This window comes from Strix aluco, chromosome 3 (assembly GCF_031877795.1).
Source record: "Strix aluco isolate bStrAlu1 chromosome 3, bStrAlu1.hap1, whole genome shotgun sequence".
Classification (NCBI taxonomy): domain Eukaryota; kingdom Metazoa; phylum Chordata; class Aves; order Strigiformes; family Strigidae; genus Strix; species Strix aluco.
In genome coordinates, this window is record NC_133933.1 from 77,795,392 (window position 1) to 77,813,699 (window position 18,308).

The window sequence follows — 18,308 nt, forward strand, 5'->3', positions numbered from 1 at the left end:
GGGCGCCCCAGGGGCCGGGCCCGGAGCGAGCACGTGTCCCCCCCACCCCGCCGCCCGCTCAAGGGGCCGTCGCTGGCGGGGGAGCTTGGCGGCAAAACCCCCGGCAGTAACCGGGGGCGAGCGCAAGGCAGCTGGCCGGGAGCGTGTTTTAGCGCCGGATTTAAAAAACGACGCTTCCCGCCGAAGCTTTGTCTGCTCGGGAAGAGGCGTGGAAACGGAGTGTCTCCTGCGGGGCCCCCCTGAAGTGCAGCTGCCCCCCCGCACACGGAAGGCGGGCGGAGAGTGCTTTGCCGAGCGAGAGGTGGTGGGGCTGGCGGCGGGAGGTCGAGAGAGGAGTCGGGCCGGGCGAGGGCGGTCGGTCAGCCAGTGCCGCGCCGTCAGGGCCCTGCTGGGGAGACGGATCTTGGGTAGGGAGAGTGACACTACCGCTGCTTTCTTACCGAAGTGCCTGCAGGGTGTAAGCAACCCTATAAAGCGAGCAACGCTGTACATACACAGCTGCTAAGAACCCCAAACACCAGAGGTAGCTAACTACCTTTTCATTTCTTCACAGCTTTGGTAATCAAAATAGATAATAACATTAAGACCAGTACAGTCTGCCTCCAGATAACATAATGAAATGGGTATTTGGATAGGTACCTGCCCAAGAAGTATCGCCATAGTGTGATTAGAAAGAGCGTGCTGTCTGAAAGGACATACTGTGTTTGGAGACAAGTAAACGGATGAGAGTTGCATTGACTTAATTCTGTTTGCTGTGGTTGAACTTGTGTCTAGTTTAGGCCAGATTCAGGATGCTTGGGCTTGACAGCCTTGTTTGCAGGTGCTCCTCATTCCTCTCTGCCATTCTTTTCTCTCTGTAGATCAATGACAACATCAAAACTTTGTTTTGATTCCCAAAAGTTGAAAAAGTCTAGTTGAATTACTCTGCAAATGAATCTCATTTTAAAAAATTCTTATACGGCTATAAACAGAATAATATAAAAAGTATTTGAGTTGAGAACAGTTGTTACAAAACATTTAATGGAAGTCATTTTTTCTAGCATTGCCTTCCTGTGCACAGCTGTAAGTGTTGTGCTTTGCAGGTGGGGAAGTTGGGGTGCATAACCATAGCAGCAGTGCACAGCAGCAGTTTTGATAATATGACAATAATTATGATTTGATTGTATCAAATTATGATTTGATTTTTGCAGGATGGCTCAGTGATGATTTGGTATTCCAGAGTGAAATGCTTTTGGAAATACATTGAAAGAGTTGAATGAGATACAATGTACTTTTACATTAAAATTCAGTTTGCTGTGCTCAGGTAGACACAGATGAGAGAAATTTAAATATCATGACCTATCACATATGTTTAAAAATTCTGCAGAGAAGTTCAATATCAGATTAGAAGATGGACTAGACAGGAAAATACATGGAAATTAGGCATAAAATACACTAATGCTAATAGTAGGACAGGATGGGCACTTAAGGTGTCAGAGCAAGAAAGAATTGCATAATTTTACCTCAGATCATTGTATAACAGCTTCTTTTAAAGGTTCTCAGTATCTCCCACAGACATCGATATATTTTCTAATGCTGTTGCGTATGTATATATGGTGAGTGAACCGACCAGAGGCGGTGCCCTGCTGGACCTCCTCTTTGTGAACAGAGAAGGACTGGTGGATGATGTGGTGGTTGGAGGTTGACTAGGGCACAGCGATCATGAAATAATAGAGTTCTCTATTCTTAGAGAGGCCGGGAGAGGGGGCAGCAGAACTGCCATCCTGGACTTCCAAAGAGCTGACTTTGACTTGCTTGGGCACCTGCTTGACAGGATCCCTTGGGAGATGGTCCTGAAGGGTATAGGGGTCCAGGAATGCTGGACACTCTTTAAGAAGGAAGTGTTAATGGCTCAGGAACAGGCGGTCCCCAGGTGCTGTAAGAGAAGCTGGCGACAGAGAAGACCCCCCCGTGGCTGAACAGGGAGCTTTGGCTGGAACTCAGGGAGAACAGGAAAGTTTACAGCCTTTGGAAGAAGGGGCTACCCACTCACAGTGATTACAAAGATGCTGTGAGGCTATGCAGGGTGGAAATCAGGAGGTCTAAAGCCCAGCTAGAAATTAATCTGGCTTCAGCAATCAAGGACAACAAGAAATGTTTCTATAAGTATGTCAACAGCAAAAGAAAGACCAGGGAGAGCCTCCACCCCCTGCGAGATGCAGGAGGAAACATGGTAACAAGTGATGAGGAAAAGGCTGAGGTGCTTAATGCCTTCTTTGCATCAGTCTTTAATAACAAGACTAGTTGTACTGAGGGAATCCAGCCTCCTCAGCCAGAAGACAGAGACTGGGAGAACAACCCCCCCGCAATCCAGGAGGAGACAGTCAGTGACCTGCTGCATCACATAGACATACACAAGTCTATGGGACCGGATGGGATACACCCGAGGGTGCTGAAGGAGCTGGCTGGGGTGCTCGCCAAACTGCTTTCCATCATTTACCAGCAGTCCTGGCTGACTGGGGAGATCCCGACAGATTGGAAATTGGCCAATGTGACGCCCATCTATAAGAAGGGTCTGAAGGATGATCTGGGAAATTACAGGCCTGTCAGCTTGACTTCGGTGCCCGGGAAGCTGATGGAGCAGCTCATCCTGAGTACCATCTTACAACACATGCGGGACAACCAGATGATCAGGCCCAGTCAGCATGGGTTTATGAAAGGCAGGTCCTGCTTGACAAACCTGATCTCCTTCTACGACAGGGCAACCTGCTTATCGGATGAGGGAAAGGCTGTGGATGTTGTTTACCTTGACTTCAGTAAGGCCTTTGACACCGTTTCCCACAGCATTCTCCTGGCAAAACTGGCTGCTCAAGGCTTGGATGATCGCACGCTTTGCTGGGTAAAAAACTGGCTGGATGGCCGGGCCCCAAGAGTTGTGGTGAACGGAGTTAAATCCAGTTGGAGGCCGGTCACGAGTGGTGTCCCACAGGGCTCAGTTTTGGGGCCTCTCCTGTTTAACATCTTTATTGATGATCTAGACGAGGGGATCGAGTGCACCCTCAGTAAGTTTGCAGACGACACCAAGTTGGGTGGGAGTGTTGATCTGCTCGAGGGTAGGGAGGCTCTGCAGAGAGATCTGGACAGGCTGGAGCGATGGGCTAAGGCCAACTGGATGAGTTTCAATAAGGCCAAATGCCGGGTGCTGCACTTGGGCCACAACAACCCCCAGCAGCGCTACAGGCTTGGGGAGGAGTGGCTGGAGAGCTGCCAGTCAGAGAGGGACCTGGGGGTGTTGATTGACAGCCGGCTGAACATGAGCCAGCAGTGTGCCCAGGTGGCCAAGAAGGCCAATGGTATCCTGGCTTGTATCAGAAATAGTGTGGCCAGCAGGGACAGGGAAGTGATCTTACCCCTGTACTTGGCACTGGTGAGGCCGCACCTCGATGACTGTGTTCAGTTTTGGGCCCCTCACTACAAAAAGGACATTGAATTACTCGAGCGTGTCCAAAGAAGGGCAACGAAGCTGGTGCAGGGTCTGGAGCACAGGTCGTACGAGGAGCAGTTGAGGGAACTGGGGTTGTTTAGTCTGGAGAAGAGGAGGCTGAGGGGAGACCTCGTCGCCCTCTACAACTACCTGAAAGGAGGTTGCAGAGAACTGGGGATGAGTCTCTTTAACCAAGTAGTGAGTGATAGGACAAGAGGGAATGGCCTCAAGTTGTGCCAGGGAAGGTTTAGACTGGATATTAGGAAGCATTTTTTTACAGAACGGGTAGTTAGGCGTTGGAATGGGCTGCCCAGGGAGGTGGTGGAGTCCCCATCCCTGGAGGTGTTTAAGAGTCGGGTTGACATAGCGTTTGGGGATATGGTGTAGTTGGGAACTGTCAGTGTTAGGTTAATGGTTGGACTAGATGATCTTCAAGGTCTTTTCCAACCTAGATGATTCTGTCATTCTGTATATGTATGTGCACCACATATATGTACATTGTATATTATATATATACCATACATTTTATATATACACACACTATGAATTATATATACATAACCATACATACATATGTTTTAGATGTATGTTAAATAAATAAATGTATGCATATATGCTTAAATACATCCAAATTAACAGGTGTGAAACCTGAACATACTGCAAGATACATCCAGGATCTCACACACAATAGGGATCATGACTATCAAGATGAGGCAGCAGCCTGGGATCTCAGAGCACAAGACAGTTTACCTTCCTAAAGCTGCTCACTTCAGGAAACATGGAGCAAATTCCTGCCCCACTGAAGTCAATGACTACAATTTTTATCGACTTCAGTAGGTCCAAGAGTTTACCCAACAGCTGCTGTTTCACACTGTCCTCACATTAACTTAAAGTATATCTGACTTGCAGATTATATCAGTAGAGCTCTCTTATTCCAGAATGACGTTTTTCCTCACAAGGACTCATGCAGATTCCAAAATTGTGTTTAGGTTACAGCATTTTAAATTTATAACTTTTCTTGCTATGCCTGTGAAACATTTTGTACAAAAACTCACCACAAAAACACCACGCTGTAGTATTGAAACAACTAGACAGATATCGAAAATCAGATATTTGTTGATAGAATCATAGGATAGTTGTGTTGGAAGGGACCTTTAAAGATCATCTAGTCCAACTCTCTGGTCACTCTATTCAGACAACTGAATGTAATCTTGAACATTCAGATTTTGTGAATGCTGCACAGTTATATTGGCAGTAATGACAAGCTATCTTAGAATTTACAACAGAAAAGTACTAATCATATTTAATCTTAAACCACTTTGTGTGAGAAACAATACGAATGGAGAGATTCAGCAAGTTAAATTTCAAGTACATGATGCTGAAGATTAAATTAGAAGTATGACAACTAGAAATACAGAAAATGCTGATGAAGAGAATTGGTTTTCAGTTCTGGGAAAATAAGATAAATGAGAGAATATCACCATCTTTAGTTCACAGCACAAACCGGATAACAGGAAAGTCTTGGCTGTTTACTTTCAGCACAAAACACCCACATTTTATTTCTTTTTCTTTTGTCTTAAAAGTGTTGCTTTGTCTCTCAATTTCTTCCTTTCAGATGAATCCTTTAAACATACTGACATCCCACTCTAGGGCCTTTCTCAGAAAGGAGCTGCCTTTAATCGAAATCCTCTGTAACAACTGAACCACTTTAATGTGTTAACAGCATCCTTTCAGATTACTTTTTCAGCTCTTTCTTTCAAGTTTGATGGCATCATGAGCCACTGAGAAATGTCCACATAACTGAGGTTGACCTTTTGGGCTGTCGGGTCGTAACTGGTAATATTTTAGGTTTCCCCATGGTTAATTTATGCATCACAGTAAGTAGTTTTATATTGTAAAAAAATCCATTGGGCAAAATCATAAATCCTGTCCTAGCAGGGGAAATTTCTGACTGGTCATGCTGAAGGAGATACATTTGCCTGTGGTGTGGCTCACCTCCTGCAGCTGCAGCATCCTTCCCCCCGCAGCCCCCAGCCCGCAGTCCTCCCGGCCGGCACTGCATGGTGGTGGGGCTGCCCGCGGGCGCGCAGACCCCCCTGGAGCAGGCAGGACAGAGCAGTGGGTGCTGCCCACGCTCAGCACCCTCGCATTTAGTAATCCACACGGAAATACACGTGTCAAAGCCTTTTAAAGACATGCAGAGGGGCATTTTGGATTCCATTGTGCCTCATGCGTGCTTTCCACACAGAAGAAGCTCGTACTGCTGTGCAGTCTGAGAGCGCAGGAGTGTACTAACATGCCCTGGAGGGCGAAAGGAACGTAACAGCGTGTGGTAACATACATAAAGGCATGAGAACCGTGTCAAAATACCTCAAATAAATCTTAGCTGTCACACAGAAGTTGTAGGCCTCTGAGCAAGATAGGTTCTCCAGCTCCCCACTTTCTTTGTCCTTAAGAGGGCAGCATTACAATACAATGGAGCATCCCTCCAAGTTAACTTTGAATCATCGTCACCTTAATCTGTTTTACTTTCCTTAAACTTCAGTTTTATTTTCCTAAGGCTGCATAAGTTGACTTTGTCACTGTTTTGTCCCAGCTGTGCAGTTAGAGCCATTTGCCTATTTAGGGAAAGGTTATGAGTTTAGTTAAAAAAAGGAAAGGGTCCCTCATATTGCTACGGAAGAGTATGCAATAGTGATATATGAAAATAAAACAAGAATTTGAATAAACATGAAGCGTTTTCATTTTAGACAAGTAACATCTTCTTACACAAAAGTAAGCTTAGAACATTCTAGATTTTTCCCTGTTTGGTTTTCAAAACAAATGAAAATACTTTTGGAGTAGGGTAAGTCAAACCAAAAAGTGTTGGTTTTTTTTTTTTTATGTTTTATTTTAGCACACTGGTAAGGACTGGAACCTGAGGTTTGCACTTGATTTAGCTTTTAACCCATGAAGTTGTTCAGTGCACAGGGGAGTGCCTCACAGCCCAGCATCCCCATCCTGCACTGACAGAGTATCTCCATCCTCCCCGAAGCATGATGCCTGCTTTCTCCGCTGGGATAACTCCCTTGCTTGTCACAGCGCAAACTCCGCATCTGAGAACTGTTACTACCATCCCAGACTGAGAGGAGGACGGAGCCCACACCTCAGACTCACCCAGTTGGCCCAGCTCGTGGAGCTCTGCATCCACGTCTCCTGGGAGCTCCCCTGATCCTCCCCACAGTCTGGGTAGCCCCCAGACAAACACTACTGTTGCCCTAAATTCACTCCCATCTTAAGTAGACCCATGTATTAGCCCTTTTGGTGTTGTCACAGCACAAAACCACCCTTAACAACTCAACTTGAAAGCCACCACGCAGCTCCCATCCTCCAGACAGTTCCTGACAACACACCACTACCCTTCTGCTTCCTCTCTTATGCAAGGATCAATAATCAGATTCAAATACAATGCGGTTGTTTTGGCATGACAGTGCTGTATCGATTTAACTCACAGGGCCTAGGGATCATAAAGCTAGCTTCATCCCTGACCCCACAATCACAGCTTGAAAGAAAAACTGGCTAGTAGGTGGTAGTCACACAAGTATAACACATATTTCTGGGATTTTGCATGAAATTGTATTTTCAATGAGATTCTCCACCTGTTTAAACAGGATTGCCGGATTTAGTTCTGGTTTTAAGTTTAGGCCACTTAGAAGGAAACACTTGTTTAGGAACCATCAGAGGAATAAGCTAATAATATACAGAAGCAGACCTCTGACTTCCATTACAGAGTGATGCTTTAGGAGACATAGATCTAACAACACTAATTCATTTCAAGGATAAGCTGGTTCTCTGGGAGAGAATGAAAGCTGACAAGAATATACTTGCTTTGAAAAACAGTCATTAGCACTTACTATTTCTTTAGTAGACCTTTAAAAGTTTAGAAAAATACTACGTAACCTTCAAGGCATCCCTCTGTGACACAGAGGGTGCCTTGTTACTAGGTAGAGAAGCCCAGTGAACATACCTGACTATTGATCAGGATTTAAGATTTGATTAAATTCTAGCAATTTCAGAAGTTTTACTGTTTATTGGATCGTTTAGTAGCCTTTTTATATGGCACAAAATATGGATGCATTAACTTTTTCAGTAGAATCACGTACATACAATTTATAGCATCCTGCCGGGAGTAGCACATCTGATTACATCTGGCACCTCAGAACTATATTGGTTACATTCTCTGTCTCACCAGCATAGAAATGAGACTCATGCTGCTAAAGAGACAAGATTCCCCAAACTAAACCCAAGAGTTCATTAAAAGGTTAAACAGACAGTAATCCACTAGGTGCTCAGAATCTCTCAAAAGCCTGCTTATTGTCCTTATCACCTCTCTCAGATCTTGTAATCTAACTCAGGCTGTTCCCACGCTACATGAAAGAAGGAAATGAAAATCAATTATTTTGTCAGAGTGATTAATAGCCAAGACTGATTGCTGGACCCTTAGTGAGTATATATTTTAAAACTCTGAATAGTTGTCTAAAGGTACTTTGAAAGATTTTTCTTTTTGAGCTGGATGGATGCTACATTTAGTCAAAAGAAATTGTACTGGAAATATGGATTTTCTGGGAAGCTATACTTCCAGAGTAGACCTGTATGTATTTTATGGTGAGAGAACTGTGCAGTTTCTATGATCTATGGGATACTGCCTTATTTTTTCTATGGGTTTTTTATTTTAACATACCATTATTTTATTTTTACAATTTTAAGCATAAAATGCAGAGTAGGAATCCTAAATTCTCAGTCTTCATTTCCCATTCATTCATGTTGTATTCATGGGCAGATAACTTAATTGCTTATGGCTTCGATTTCTTCATGAGTAAAATTGGAATATGTCTAATTCAGACATTCTGAGGAATTCTGAGTTGTTCAAGTAGGTTACAGGCTTGCATTTCAAGCCTGATACTTGCTAAAGATTGCATAAAAGACAAATCTGATGTATTTCAATACACAGTCTGCACAAAAGAACAGAGCTATTGAACAGCCAGTGGGAAATGCCACAACTGTAAAGCTATGGACTTGAAGATAACAGAACTAAGAAAGACTTGAAGACAGTCATCTTCTTGCCCTGGGGCAGGATCAATCCAGCTACAAACATCCCTAATAGTCAGTTGTTTAATGTCTTCTTAAAAAGGACCAAAAAGTCACTGAGGCAATTTCTTCCTGTGTTTAACACTCCTTAAACACAGAACACTCGAGTTTTCTTCCCCCCTCCATGTCAAAACAAAGCCTCTGTTGCTCTAATGCATCTTTTTTTCTTATGTTGTGTCCTATTACTAGCAGATGTGAGAACAATGTCATTGTGTACCAGCGTTTTATCTATTTGAAGGCTTCTACTCTGTATTTTCCCACAGTTTGTTTAGTTATTTAATGTCCTTCCTTAAAGGCTGAGCGGTGTTCAGCCCACTTAGCTTTCATTCTGTCTGAATGATACTCATTCGTCACTGATTATTATCAGATTGGTCCATATATTTTTTTTTTTCTGGAATGCAGGATCAAGAACTGGACATATTGCTCCAGTTTTGGCCTTACTAGGGCTGTACAGAAGTAATGAACCCACAGCATTGTAACACAGGAATCTGTGCTTTCAAATTAACATACAAGTTAATTCATTACAATCATCACCATGTTAGGATTTTTAAGATCAGATTCTATCCTATCGCTATCATGAGTAGAAATATCAAGTTTTTTTTCTTCTTTTAACAATGTCATCTTTCTTAAGGAGTGCTTGATCTTCTGTTTAAGAAATATTTTCTTCTGTATGTGTTCATTGCTGAGTATACTGGACACTGAGAGTGATGTTCCTTGGAGCTGCAATAATAAAATGCTAATAGTAATGCTTATAAATCTCAAATATAAGAGCTTATTTTGCATATAAATTGCATTTGATATTTACTGTTCTGCTTCTGCCTCTAGAGGGTGTCTAGTAATGATCTGATGAAAGGATAAATTGTATGCTGGATTTTGATAAGAAGGAAGTGATCTAGAAGTGATTCTAAAACTCCAAGTATATACTAAGCCTCAAGAAGATTCCATCATGCTGATGTAACTTTTTAAAGATCTGTACTCTGTTTCTGTGTAGGTTTGTGAAGAAGGTCAGAGCCACCTCTTCTATTTTTAGGAAAATGGTATGTTCGCATTTACCTGTGTTGCTGTGTTGAGCCTCGTGCTCTTCTCAGGGAGAGGGGGAATTCCGATAAGGTTTAAAGCTGTGGAAACAAAGACAGAGGAGTATGAATTTGGGAAAACTTTGTCGGAGAAGGAGAGTAAATTATTTTGTCTGCAAAACCAGAAATCTGTCTCACAAATGCTCACTGAAAGTGTGTATTACTGCAGGTTCTTAATTCGTATCCCTTTTCCTTACATTTATAAAGACCATGTCTTGCATGTTGGGTAACATATGAAAGACAGGTACAGCAGAAAGAAAACAGGACGTAGGAAACTATATAGAAAATATACAAGGAGGGATGGAGACCTAGTCTGGAAGGTGGATGGACAGTGCACAGTGTTCATATAATCACAGGAACTGATTATAGACCCAGTCCCTTTCCTACAGAGAGATTTTAGCTGCATAAAATCCTAGTGTGTGCACAATTTACAGTAATGTGGAGCGATTTATATAAATACAGTTTATCTATCAGGAAGAATAAAAGTAAAATGGAGTAGAGAGGAAGGTGCTGATCTCTTCTCCCTGGTATCCGGTGATAGGACATATGGGAATGGTTCAAAGCTGTGCAAGGGGAGGTTTAGACTGAACATTAGGAAGCATTTCTTTACCGAGAGGGTAGTCAAACACTGGAACAGGCTTCCTAGAGAGGTGTTCAATGCCCCAAGCCTGTCTGTGTTTAAGAGGCATTTGGACAATGCCCCTAACAACATGCTTTAACTTTTGGTCTGCCCCGAAGTGGTCAGGCAGTTGGACTAGGTGGTCATTGTAGGTCTCTTCCAACCGAACTATTCTATTCTATTCTATTCTATTCTATTCTATTCTATTCTATTCTATTCATTTTCTATTCATTTTCTATTCTAAAATTAATAGCAATGTGTTTTTCTACTGTTTTTACATGTAATATTTCAGTAATTTAAAGTAATTAAAAAGACATTCCTTTATATGGTATATGAATATGTTCTAATTGTAAGTTTTAAAACCTTTTAAGATGCTGCCTCTCTCACATGCACAGGTCAGGAGGGAGTGTTTATTTTATTTTTTTGAAAGAAACCCCACTTTCATGGGGTTTGATACACTATTCCTTTCCATCCACCCCTTTTTGGACTTCTCTGCTTCTCTTGATGCAATTACAACTGCTGAAGATAAAGATGGTAAATCATGTTCATAAGTCATCCATGGCATAGCATGCAGATTTTGATAGAGTTATGTGAGAAATTATCTTGACCCATCATAAAATCTTCATAAATATATATACACTTTCTAAATTTAGAAACTATGCATAACAGGGTCAGTTTTGGAATACATTTTCTTAAAAGAATGGCAAAGTCATGTTCGCTGATAATTCTTTGTCATCCACTTACCATATTTTTTCCCACACAGAGATATATTTGATTAGAAGTATTTTTCATGCCTTAGAGAGCTACAGCATGGTTTTATTCAGAAAGGCTGCTTCATAGAAAGCGAATTAACTTACAATTTTTAACAGTGTGTGCTGTATATCATTTAGAATAATGTACGATAAAATGAAAAATAATGGCTGAGGTCTGGTCCCATTGCAGATAATGGCAAAACTCGCATTAAATTTAAGCAGAGTGAGATCTGATTGAACAAATAGAGAAAGTCTCTATTCCGTCAATCCTTGACAGAGCATTATTCCTCTGTGTTCATTTGTTGTCAGATGTAGCCTTTTTTAGGCCCAAATTCAGCTAATAAATAAGCAACCCTCATCACCGAAGCACTTGAAAATGTACTTTTAATGCTTTCTAGAGTAGAGATGGATTACTGGATCAGCGTTATGAAAATAAATAGCCAGAGTTTTCTCATAACAAATGCAAAAAATTTAAGGTTGAAAAATGCCGAATCAAATATAATTCTATGTCTTTGCGGATTTATGGTTTAAGATAATATACAAAACCAGGAAAAAGATTAATCAATAAAAGTAAACAATTTTGTCAAGAGTAAACTTACACACGTAATTTATTTTCATTGAAAAGAATGGCAATTTGCAAATTACAGAAACAAAATGGAAGTGCTGATTAAAAGGATTATAAAAAAGCTACAAAGTGGTGATAATGTGTTCCATTCTAATGTGCAAATGGAAAGAAATATAGCTGAAAAGACAGCTGTAATAAAAAAATCACTGTGATTCATTTCAATTTGTTACCTTAAAAAAACAACACAACTTTGAAATGTTTAATCATTTAAATTATTTCTCAAGTGCAGATTCAGAGCAGTATGCATTTGCTTTTTTCCTAATTTCTTTAAAGATCATATTATTTGAATATTTTACTTTCCTGGAACATTTGACTTGCTTTATCATAATGCATTAAAAAGTTTTTCTAAGCAAGGTATATTATGTCAAATATTTAAATTAGCATATATTAATGCAGCAGTATAACTACTAACTTTAAAACTTTAAAAGATTATACAATATAGAAAGGGATGCTACAGGCAGCAGTTTCACACATTATTTAATTATGATTCTTGTATTTTATATCTTAATTGCTCGTTTTCCTACATGGAGTTTTTTCCTGGTTACAAAATTCGAAACAATTTCAGAGGAAATGTTTGTTTCTGTTGTGATCTCATCTTATTATTAAGAAAAAACACCCTCTTTTTCAATTTCCAGTTTGAACTGACTGATATTTCTTAAGGAAACTGTTGGTGGATATTGCCTTGGAATATTCATTTTTCCCCAGCAGAGTACTGTTCTGACTGTAATTTTTCTCTGCATGGCATAGGGGAATTGTTTCAAACATCATGTATCATCAGTACCAAAGCCTGATGCTCAGTGATGTTCACTCCCTGTCTCTGAAATATGAAGCAGCATATTTATGAGGTGGAAGAGAGTTCATTTTTTCTAAAACTCTAAGGTAACTTATGTAATTATACCAATAGTTCCATACAGAGCATATACAAATCAATAAACATAGGAAATATCTGTAATGAAAACTCATACAAAAACTCATATTTGGAACACAAATAAAAATTCTATCAAAACAAGACTTGAAATATTATGGATTCAAATCTTATCTGTACTTATTTAATACGACTCAGTCTGATACCTTAATTTATGCAGAGCAGTACCTCATTCCAAGAGCACTTCAATTAATATCAGTGTTGCAGATTACATTTGTACTAGGCTTACTAAAACATATCATATTAACACATTATTTTTCTGTCCATTCAGGCAACTATGAGAAATATGTCTCACCACCATGTTTAAACATGATTGTTTGTAGAATAAACAAGGCCTAAAGAATACTGACTTTAAGTTAATTAGAATTTGATTTAATGGATTTAGAGGACTGCAAAGTCATCCTTTAAGCAGGGGTAAAGTTCCTTGCAAGAGTCTTGCTTATGTAGGACTTTGTAAGCAACATATAGAATATAAAAAGTAACTTCATATACCTATCATCCTCAAACTTATAGCATCAGTATGGACTTTTTTCTTTATAGAACAAGGAAATATACTTTAAAAGCAATAGGGAATTACCTAGTTTGGAGGGAGAAAGTAGTACTTGATTGAATAGCTTTGCTTCCTTTTCGGAAATCTAAGTTTACATGATCCTGTCAGATACAGCTTGTAAATGATCCATCTTTGTTTTAAGGTGTTGCATATTTCAAGAAACTACTTGCAATAGTAATGATTTTTGTTAATAATATAGGGACCAGAATACTAAATTTCAGTATCCCTACTGTAAATGTGCCATTCTGGTCATAATAAATTCATCACTCTTGCTAGCTATTGCTGGCTGTAAGAACGAGGTGAGACTCTTGTGTCCTTCTCAAAGCATTTTTACTAATAAAATTCATCAATATATCTGATTAAGTCTTTCGCAGTTACTTTACATCCAGTGGCTTATTTATTTGGACAAGTTCTGGTTTGACACTCAGCCTCCAAAACAAATTAAGTGAAGATACAGAAGGCCAGTAAGCAATACAGATCTGTTTGGCCTCCTTTTGCAGAAAGAAAATATAGTGGGATACAAAGCAAAAGAAGTAAATGAAGAAACAGGTTCTGCAAAGATTATCCTGTTAAATTATATGTAATACCAGTGCAGAGGACTCGGATAATAGTTTATATTGAAAAGCCCCTCAATATGCATGATTATCCTCATTTGTTCCAAACTGTGAGCATGAAAATTAGGATTATGGGATTTATCAGGTTTTATTTTTTTTTCAGTAAAACTTGTAAGAATATTTTTATTACATGTTAATTTTTTTCTTGCCTGTGATAAAGTTATCTAACCTCTAAAACATAAAGAGCTCTATTTCCAGAAATGCAGAGAATCCTCAATAAAGTCACCATGATGGGAATGAACACCCTTGGAGAGGCGCTGCTGCGGTGTGGCCACCACAGCTCAGCCATGGTCCTGCCCCACATGGGCTTGGGAATCTGCTCAGCACTTCTCAGCAACCCCACTCCTCTCTCTTGTTGAAGAGAGTTTTAAATCTGACTAATGAATTTCATAGCTATTTGTTGAAATCTATTTGTTTCATAAATAGAACTGATCCTGAAGAGTTGGTTGGGAGGAAAGTAATCTGATTTATAGTTATTGATCACTTCCAGCAAAAGTCTTTCTGGTCTTGTAAAGCCAAGCAGAGGCATAAATTGGGAGAGAAGATGAATTTAATGCCTGGGTTTATTTGAGATAAGATATTCATATACACAAATGTTTATCTGAGTGATCTCAGTGAATGCAGTATGATTTCTAATACCTATGTATATTGGTACCTGAGTGTAAAAATGGGTCTTGATCCTGAAAAGAGCTGTGCATGAGTGATTCTTTATGATGCAAGTGGCTCCACTATCATGATGAAACTATTCTGTGCAGTAAATGTGTATGCAAATCTTTGGCAGATTAATGCCTGAGTTTCCAGAACCACAAAACATTACAGGAAAAGCCAATCAAATATACAAACTCAAAAAAACCACAGATTATTTAATACATCTTTTCTAATATTCTCTGGTTTGAGTAGATGTAAATAATTCTTTAAACAAGACTAATGAAGATAGTTTCTTTTTCGACACAGGCCTTTCCTGGCTTTGGATATGGTCCATCAGACCTAAGAAAAGTAAGTAACTCTTGGATACCTGTGTAGTGATACCTGTGTCGTGATCTGGGTAGTGATTAATAATTGCTGTGGAGAAAAATCATCTCCAGTGGTGCTTCAGAAACTAAATAAGGTTTTCATAATCTGTAAAATCAGTATGCCAATTTTTTGTCTGACCGAAAGGGTTCACTACAGATTATAAGGTTTGGTGATCACTTAATGTGCATGGTACTTTCTCCTTTATTCGGTTTCTTTTGCAGCATTGCAGAAGAGGAGTGAGTAAGCAGTTCATCCCTCTTCAGTGGAGATGCACCTGATAGTGATAAACTTTCAGTGGAGAGTTCTTTCAGTCATCCCATAGTTCCTAGTCCATCAGTAGGCTTCTGCCTGTTCCACTGGTCTCCTCATCCAAATGACTGACTGAGAGAAATGATAAAAGCAAGTGTCTTTGGTTTTCTAAGTTATTTGGTTGGGGTTTCTTTCTAGTAAAGTAAAGCAACAAAAGTCAGGAACTCTCAATGGAGCTCAGAGACATATGTAAATGGTTTAGGGAAACAGCAGTTATTCCTGACCAAAAAAAAAAAAAAAAGAAAGGAAAAAAAGATGGGAGCCAGTTTATCACCAGGAAGCTATAGGTCCATGCGTGACCTCTCATCTGTAAGAGTTTGCCTCTTACTAAAATGCCGCTGTGTGGTGCAGACAGGCACCTCTCCTGTGCTTCCAGCTCCTGCCCCAGTCACTGTGCGTCCCCCAGGCTGTGGTGATTTCCAGGTGTTAGAAAGCTTGGGCTTCACTGCTGGTATGTGGCAGTTGGCTCTCCAGGCTGCTTTGCTACAGCAGTATCCAGACACCCGTGCTTGATCTGTACTGACAGGTTATACGTGCTTTAGAAATAGGAAGATACTGGTCAATGTGGTTTCTCTGGCTTATATGGTGGCTGGAAGACAGCCATTATTTTTACATATTGTTGATATAATTAGCCAACCACCTAGAGTGATTTTTTTGGCTAGTGCCTTTAGTTCCTTAAAATGCAGAATGAAGAATGAATTAAAACCTTTTACTCTAAGCCCTACATATTTATTCTTTCTTGTAAGAAGTGCCAAACCCAGCTCAGTAAAAAAAAAGCCAGAGGACCGGTTTGAAGGGCAGGTGCTCGGCAGGGGAAAGCGCTTGGGTGTGGGCGAGAGCAGAAGCTGCAGGTGCCCTCCAGGTGAGGGCGTCTGCTGGCCTCGGGCGAGCAAAGGCTGAAACCAGCACAAACCAGGAAACAAAAATAAATATTCAAGCTGTCCACGTCGGAGACTGCTAAGGAAACAGGCAGGTCAGCTTGGTTAATCATTACCAAGACAGACACGTTCACCACTGATCATATGACAAGACCCCATCTGAGATAAGAAAACACCCATCTCCAGCAGTAAGAATTGAGAAGCTTCCCTTGCTCAGATGTTCTGACTTTATTGTTTTGCTGTGGGAGAAGAGGCTTCACATTCCCCTGTTGTTCCCGGAGCTCAGCACAGCACAGCTGTTCTGTTGCTTTCCTGTTCCGAAGAGGAAGTGAGAAATTCCCTCCCCATGTGCTCCGGCACTTGAATACTCAGGTTTCACTTGCGATCCAGGAGCCGCCTGTAATGAGCTCTCAGTGGGGCTCGGAGAGGAGCTTCCAGCTGTGCCAAGAACTGTTTCATTTTGTGCCAAACAAGGAGGGGGAGAAGAAATCCTTCAACAAGATAAAATGTTGATAGCGCAAAAATTGGTCTAAGGGTATCACAACTGGGAAAAGTAAAAGAAAAGCAGAAGCAGAGGAAGGCACAAGGAAACAGGATGGGAAACTTTTGTCAGAAGCACTGTGCCTGTTTGGAGCCTTACAGCCCGTGCTTATTCTCTGGGAGAGATGGTGAGCAGGATGAGAAAGCCGGACAAGTCTTCGCCAACCTTGCTGTGGTAAGGCATGACTTCCAAGCAAGACAGAAAGATGGAGACAGTACGATAAAAGAGAAACCTTTACCTCCACTGCCTGGCCAGCATATGGTGAATATCTGCAGATTTGTAGCACTCTTTGACTATGAGGCTCGCACTGAGGAGGACTTGAGCTTCCGAGCCGGGGATAAGCTTGAAGTGCTGGATGCGTCCCACGAGGGCTGGTGGTATGCTAGGCTCCTCCTGCCAACAGGGTCAGTCTGTCCTGGCCGCAAGCTCCAGGGCTACATCCCTGCCAACTACATAGCTGCTGACCAGAGCATCGAAGCTGAGCCGTGAGTAACCCACATAACGCACTCCGGTTTCTTTTCTGTTAGGTTAAATGGGTTTGGGACAGGAGGTTACGGCCTTTCCTCTTGCTGAGTAGTACCCTGCCCACACTCAACCTCCAGTGGTCCTACCAGTGACAGCACTAGTTGGCATGTGCAATGAAGAGACACCATGGTCACAAGAAAATCAATTACAAAAGGCAGAGTGTTGAGGGTTTTGGTTTGGTTTAAAGAATTTCTCTCTCTGATATAGCCTAATCACCTGTTTAAGAAGTGTCTGGAAATATCAGGTTGGTTACCACTGTGATGGTTCATTATTTTTATTTGTATACCAGTAAGTGTGTGTCAGATGTTTCCCAGAGAGTGAAAAGATACGACCTCTGCCCCAAACAGTGTTCAGCCTAACCAGCTGCAAAGTTATAAATTAATCAGTTTCAGGAAGCTACTTCTGCACCTTTACATCTTCTTACAAATGATGGGTGAGTCTCTAACAGATAAGTTTTTTTATGGTTTTCTCTACATTCTCCATTTTCTTCTTTGGAGGCAAATCTCTACTCTCATGACAAACTTAACTGGAGTAAGTGCTGCAAAGGGCAAAAGAGAGAATATAGCAACAGAGTACAAATTGAATTTGTTAAACTTTTACAGAGTTTAATTATGCAGCCCATGTTTTTCTACCCCTTCAAAACATGTCCAATCTTATTTAGTATTCTGAACTAGAGCAGAAATCACACAAAATCAGTTACTTGGCTCCTTAGTGAGGATAAGTAAGGTCTGAGTCAGCCTGGCATGCAGAGTTACTTATGTGTGTTTGGAGTCAGAGGCAGCATTTGCTGAAACAGGTCTGACTGCAGCTCCAGAGGTATGTTGTGGCAGAAACTATCAGTGTGGAAAGAGACAGCAAAAATGGCATTCATTATTAGTCTCAGAATTAATGTTGGCTTTAGAGGGATGATGTTGCAGCTTTTCAGTTAAATCTCATTTGGACCTGAAACATCATCTCCAATCTGATCTGCCTACTGTACTGCCAAGGGCTAGGAAAATTGGCTCAGATATGATTATGCCAGTCTTTTCTCAGCTGTAGAATTTGTGCTAGAGGCATTTTAGGGCAACTGTAAGATTCCTCTCTAACCTGAAGACCTTAATTTCCAGAGTCTGACCATCTGTTTCTATTTCTGTATTCAGGCAGTCAACCCTTTCAGTGGTCATGTTCAAAAGAGTTCTTCCAATTGCAGAAATTAATCTGCAGGGAAGGCATTTTCTGCACCACAAGAAAAATGGTGGTAGACTCTAATTCAACTCAGCTTGGCCTTTGCTCTCAAAACTAGTTTTATTA

The 18,308-nt window shown here is 40.9% G+C and overlaps 2 protein-coding genes across 2 annotated transcripts in view; one reads left to right on the forward strand and one right to left on the reverse strand.

Annotated features, from left to right (window-relative positions):
* NT5DC1 (5'-nucleotidase domain containing 1) overlaps positions 1-16,781 on the reverse strand; it is a 169,332-nt gene extending 152,551 nt beyond the window's left edge. The window contains exons 1-2 of the mRNA XM_074819292.1: positions 16,732-16,781; positions 9,644-9,708 (exon numbers count right to left, since the gene is read on the reverse strand). The gene's annotated coding sequence lies outside the window, so the exon portion shown is untranslated. The remainder of the gene's footprint in view (positions 1-9,643; positions 9,709-16,731) is intronic.
* FRK (fyn related Src family tyrosine kinase) overlaps positions 15,987-18,308 on the forward strand; it is a 55,225-nt gene continuing 52,903 nt past the window's right edge. Inside the window, exon 1 of the mRNA XM_074819290.1 lies at positions 15,987-16,978. Within this exon, the coding sequence (XP_074675391.1) occupies positions 16,548-16,978 (431 nt within the window). The 5' untranslated portion in view covers positions 15,987-16,547. The remainder of the gene's footprint in view (positions 16,979-18,308) is intronic.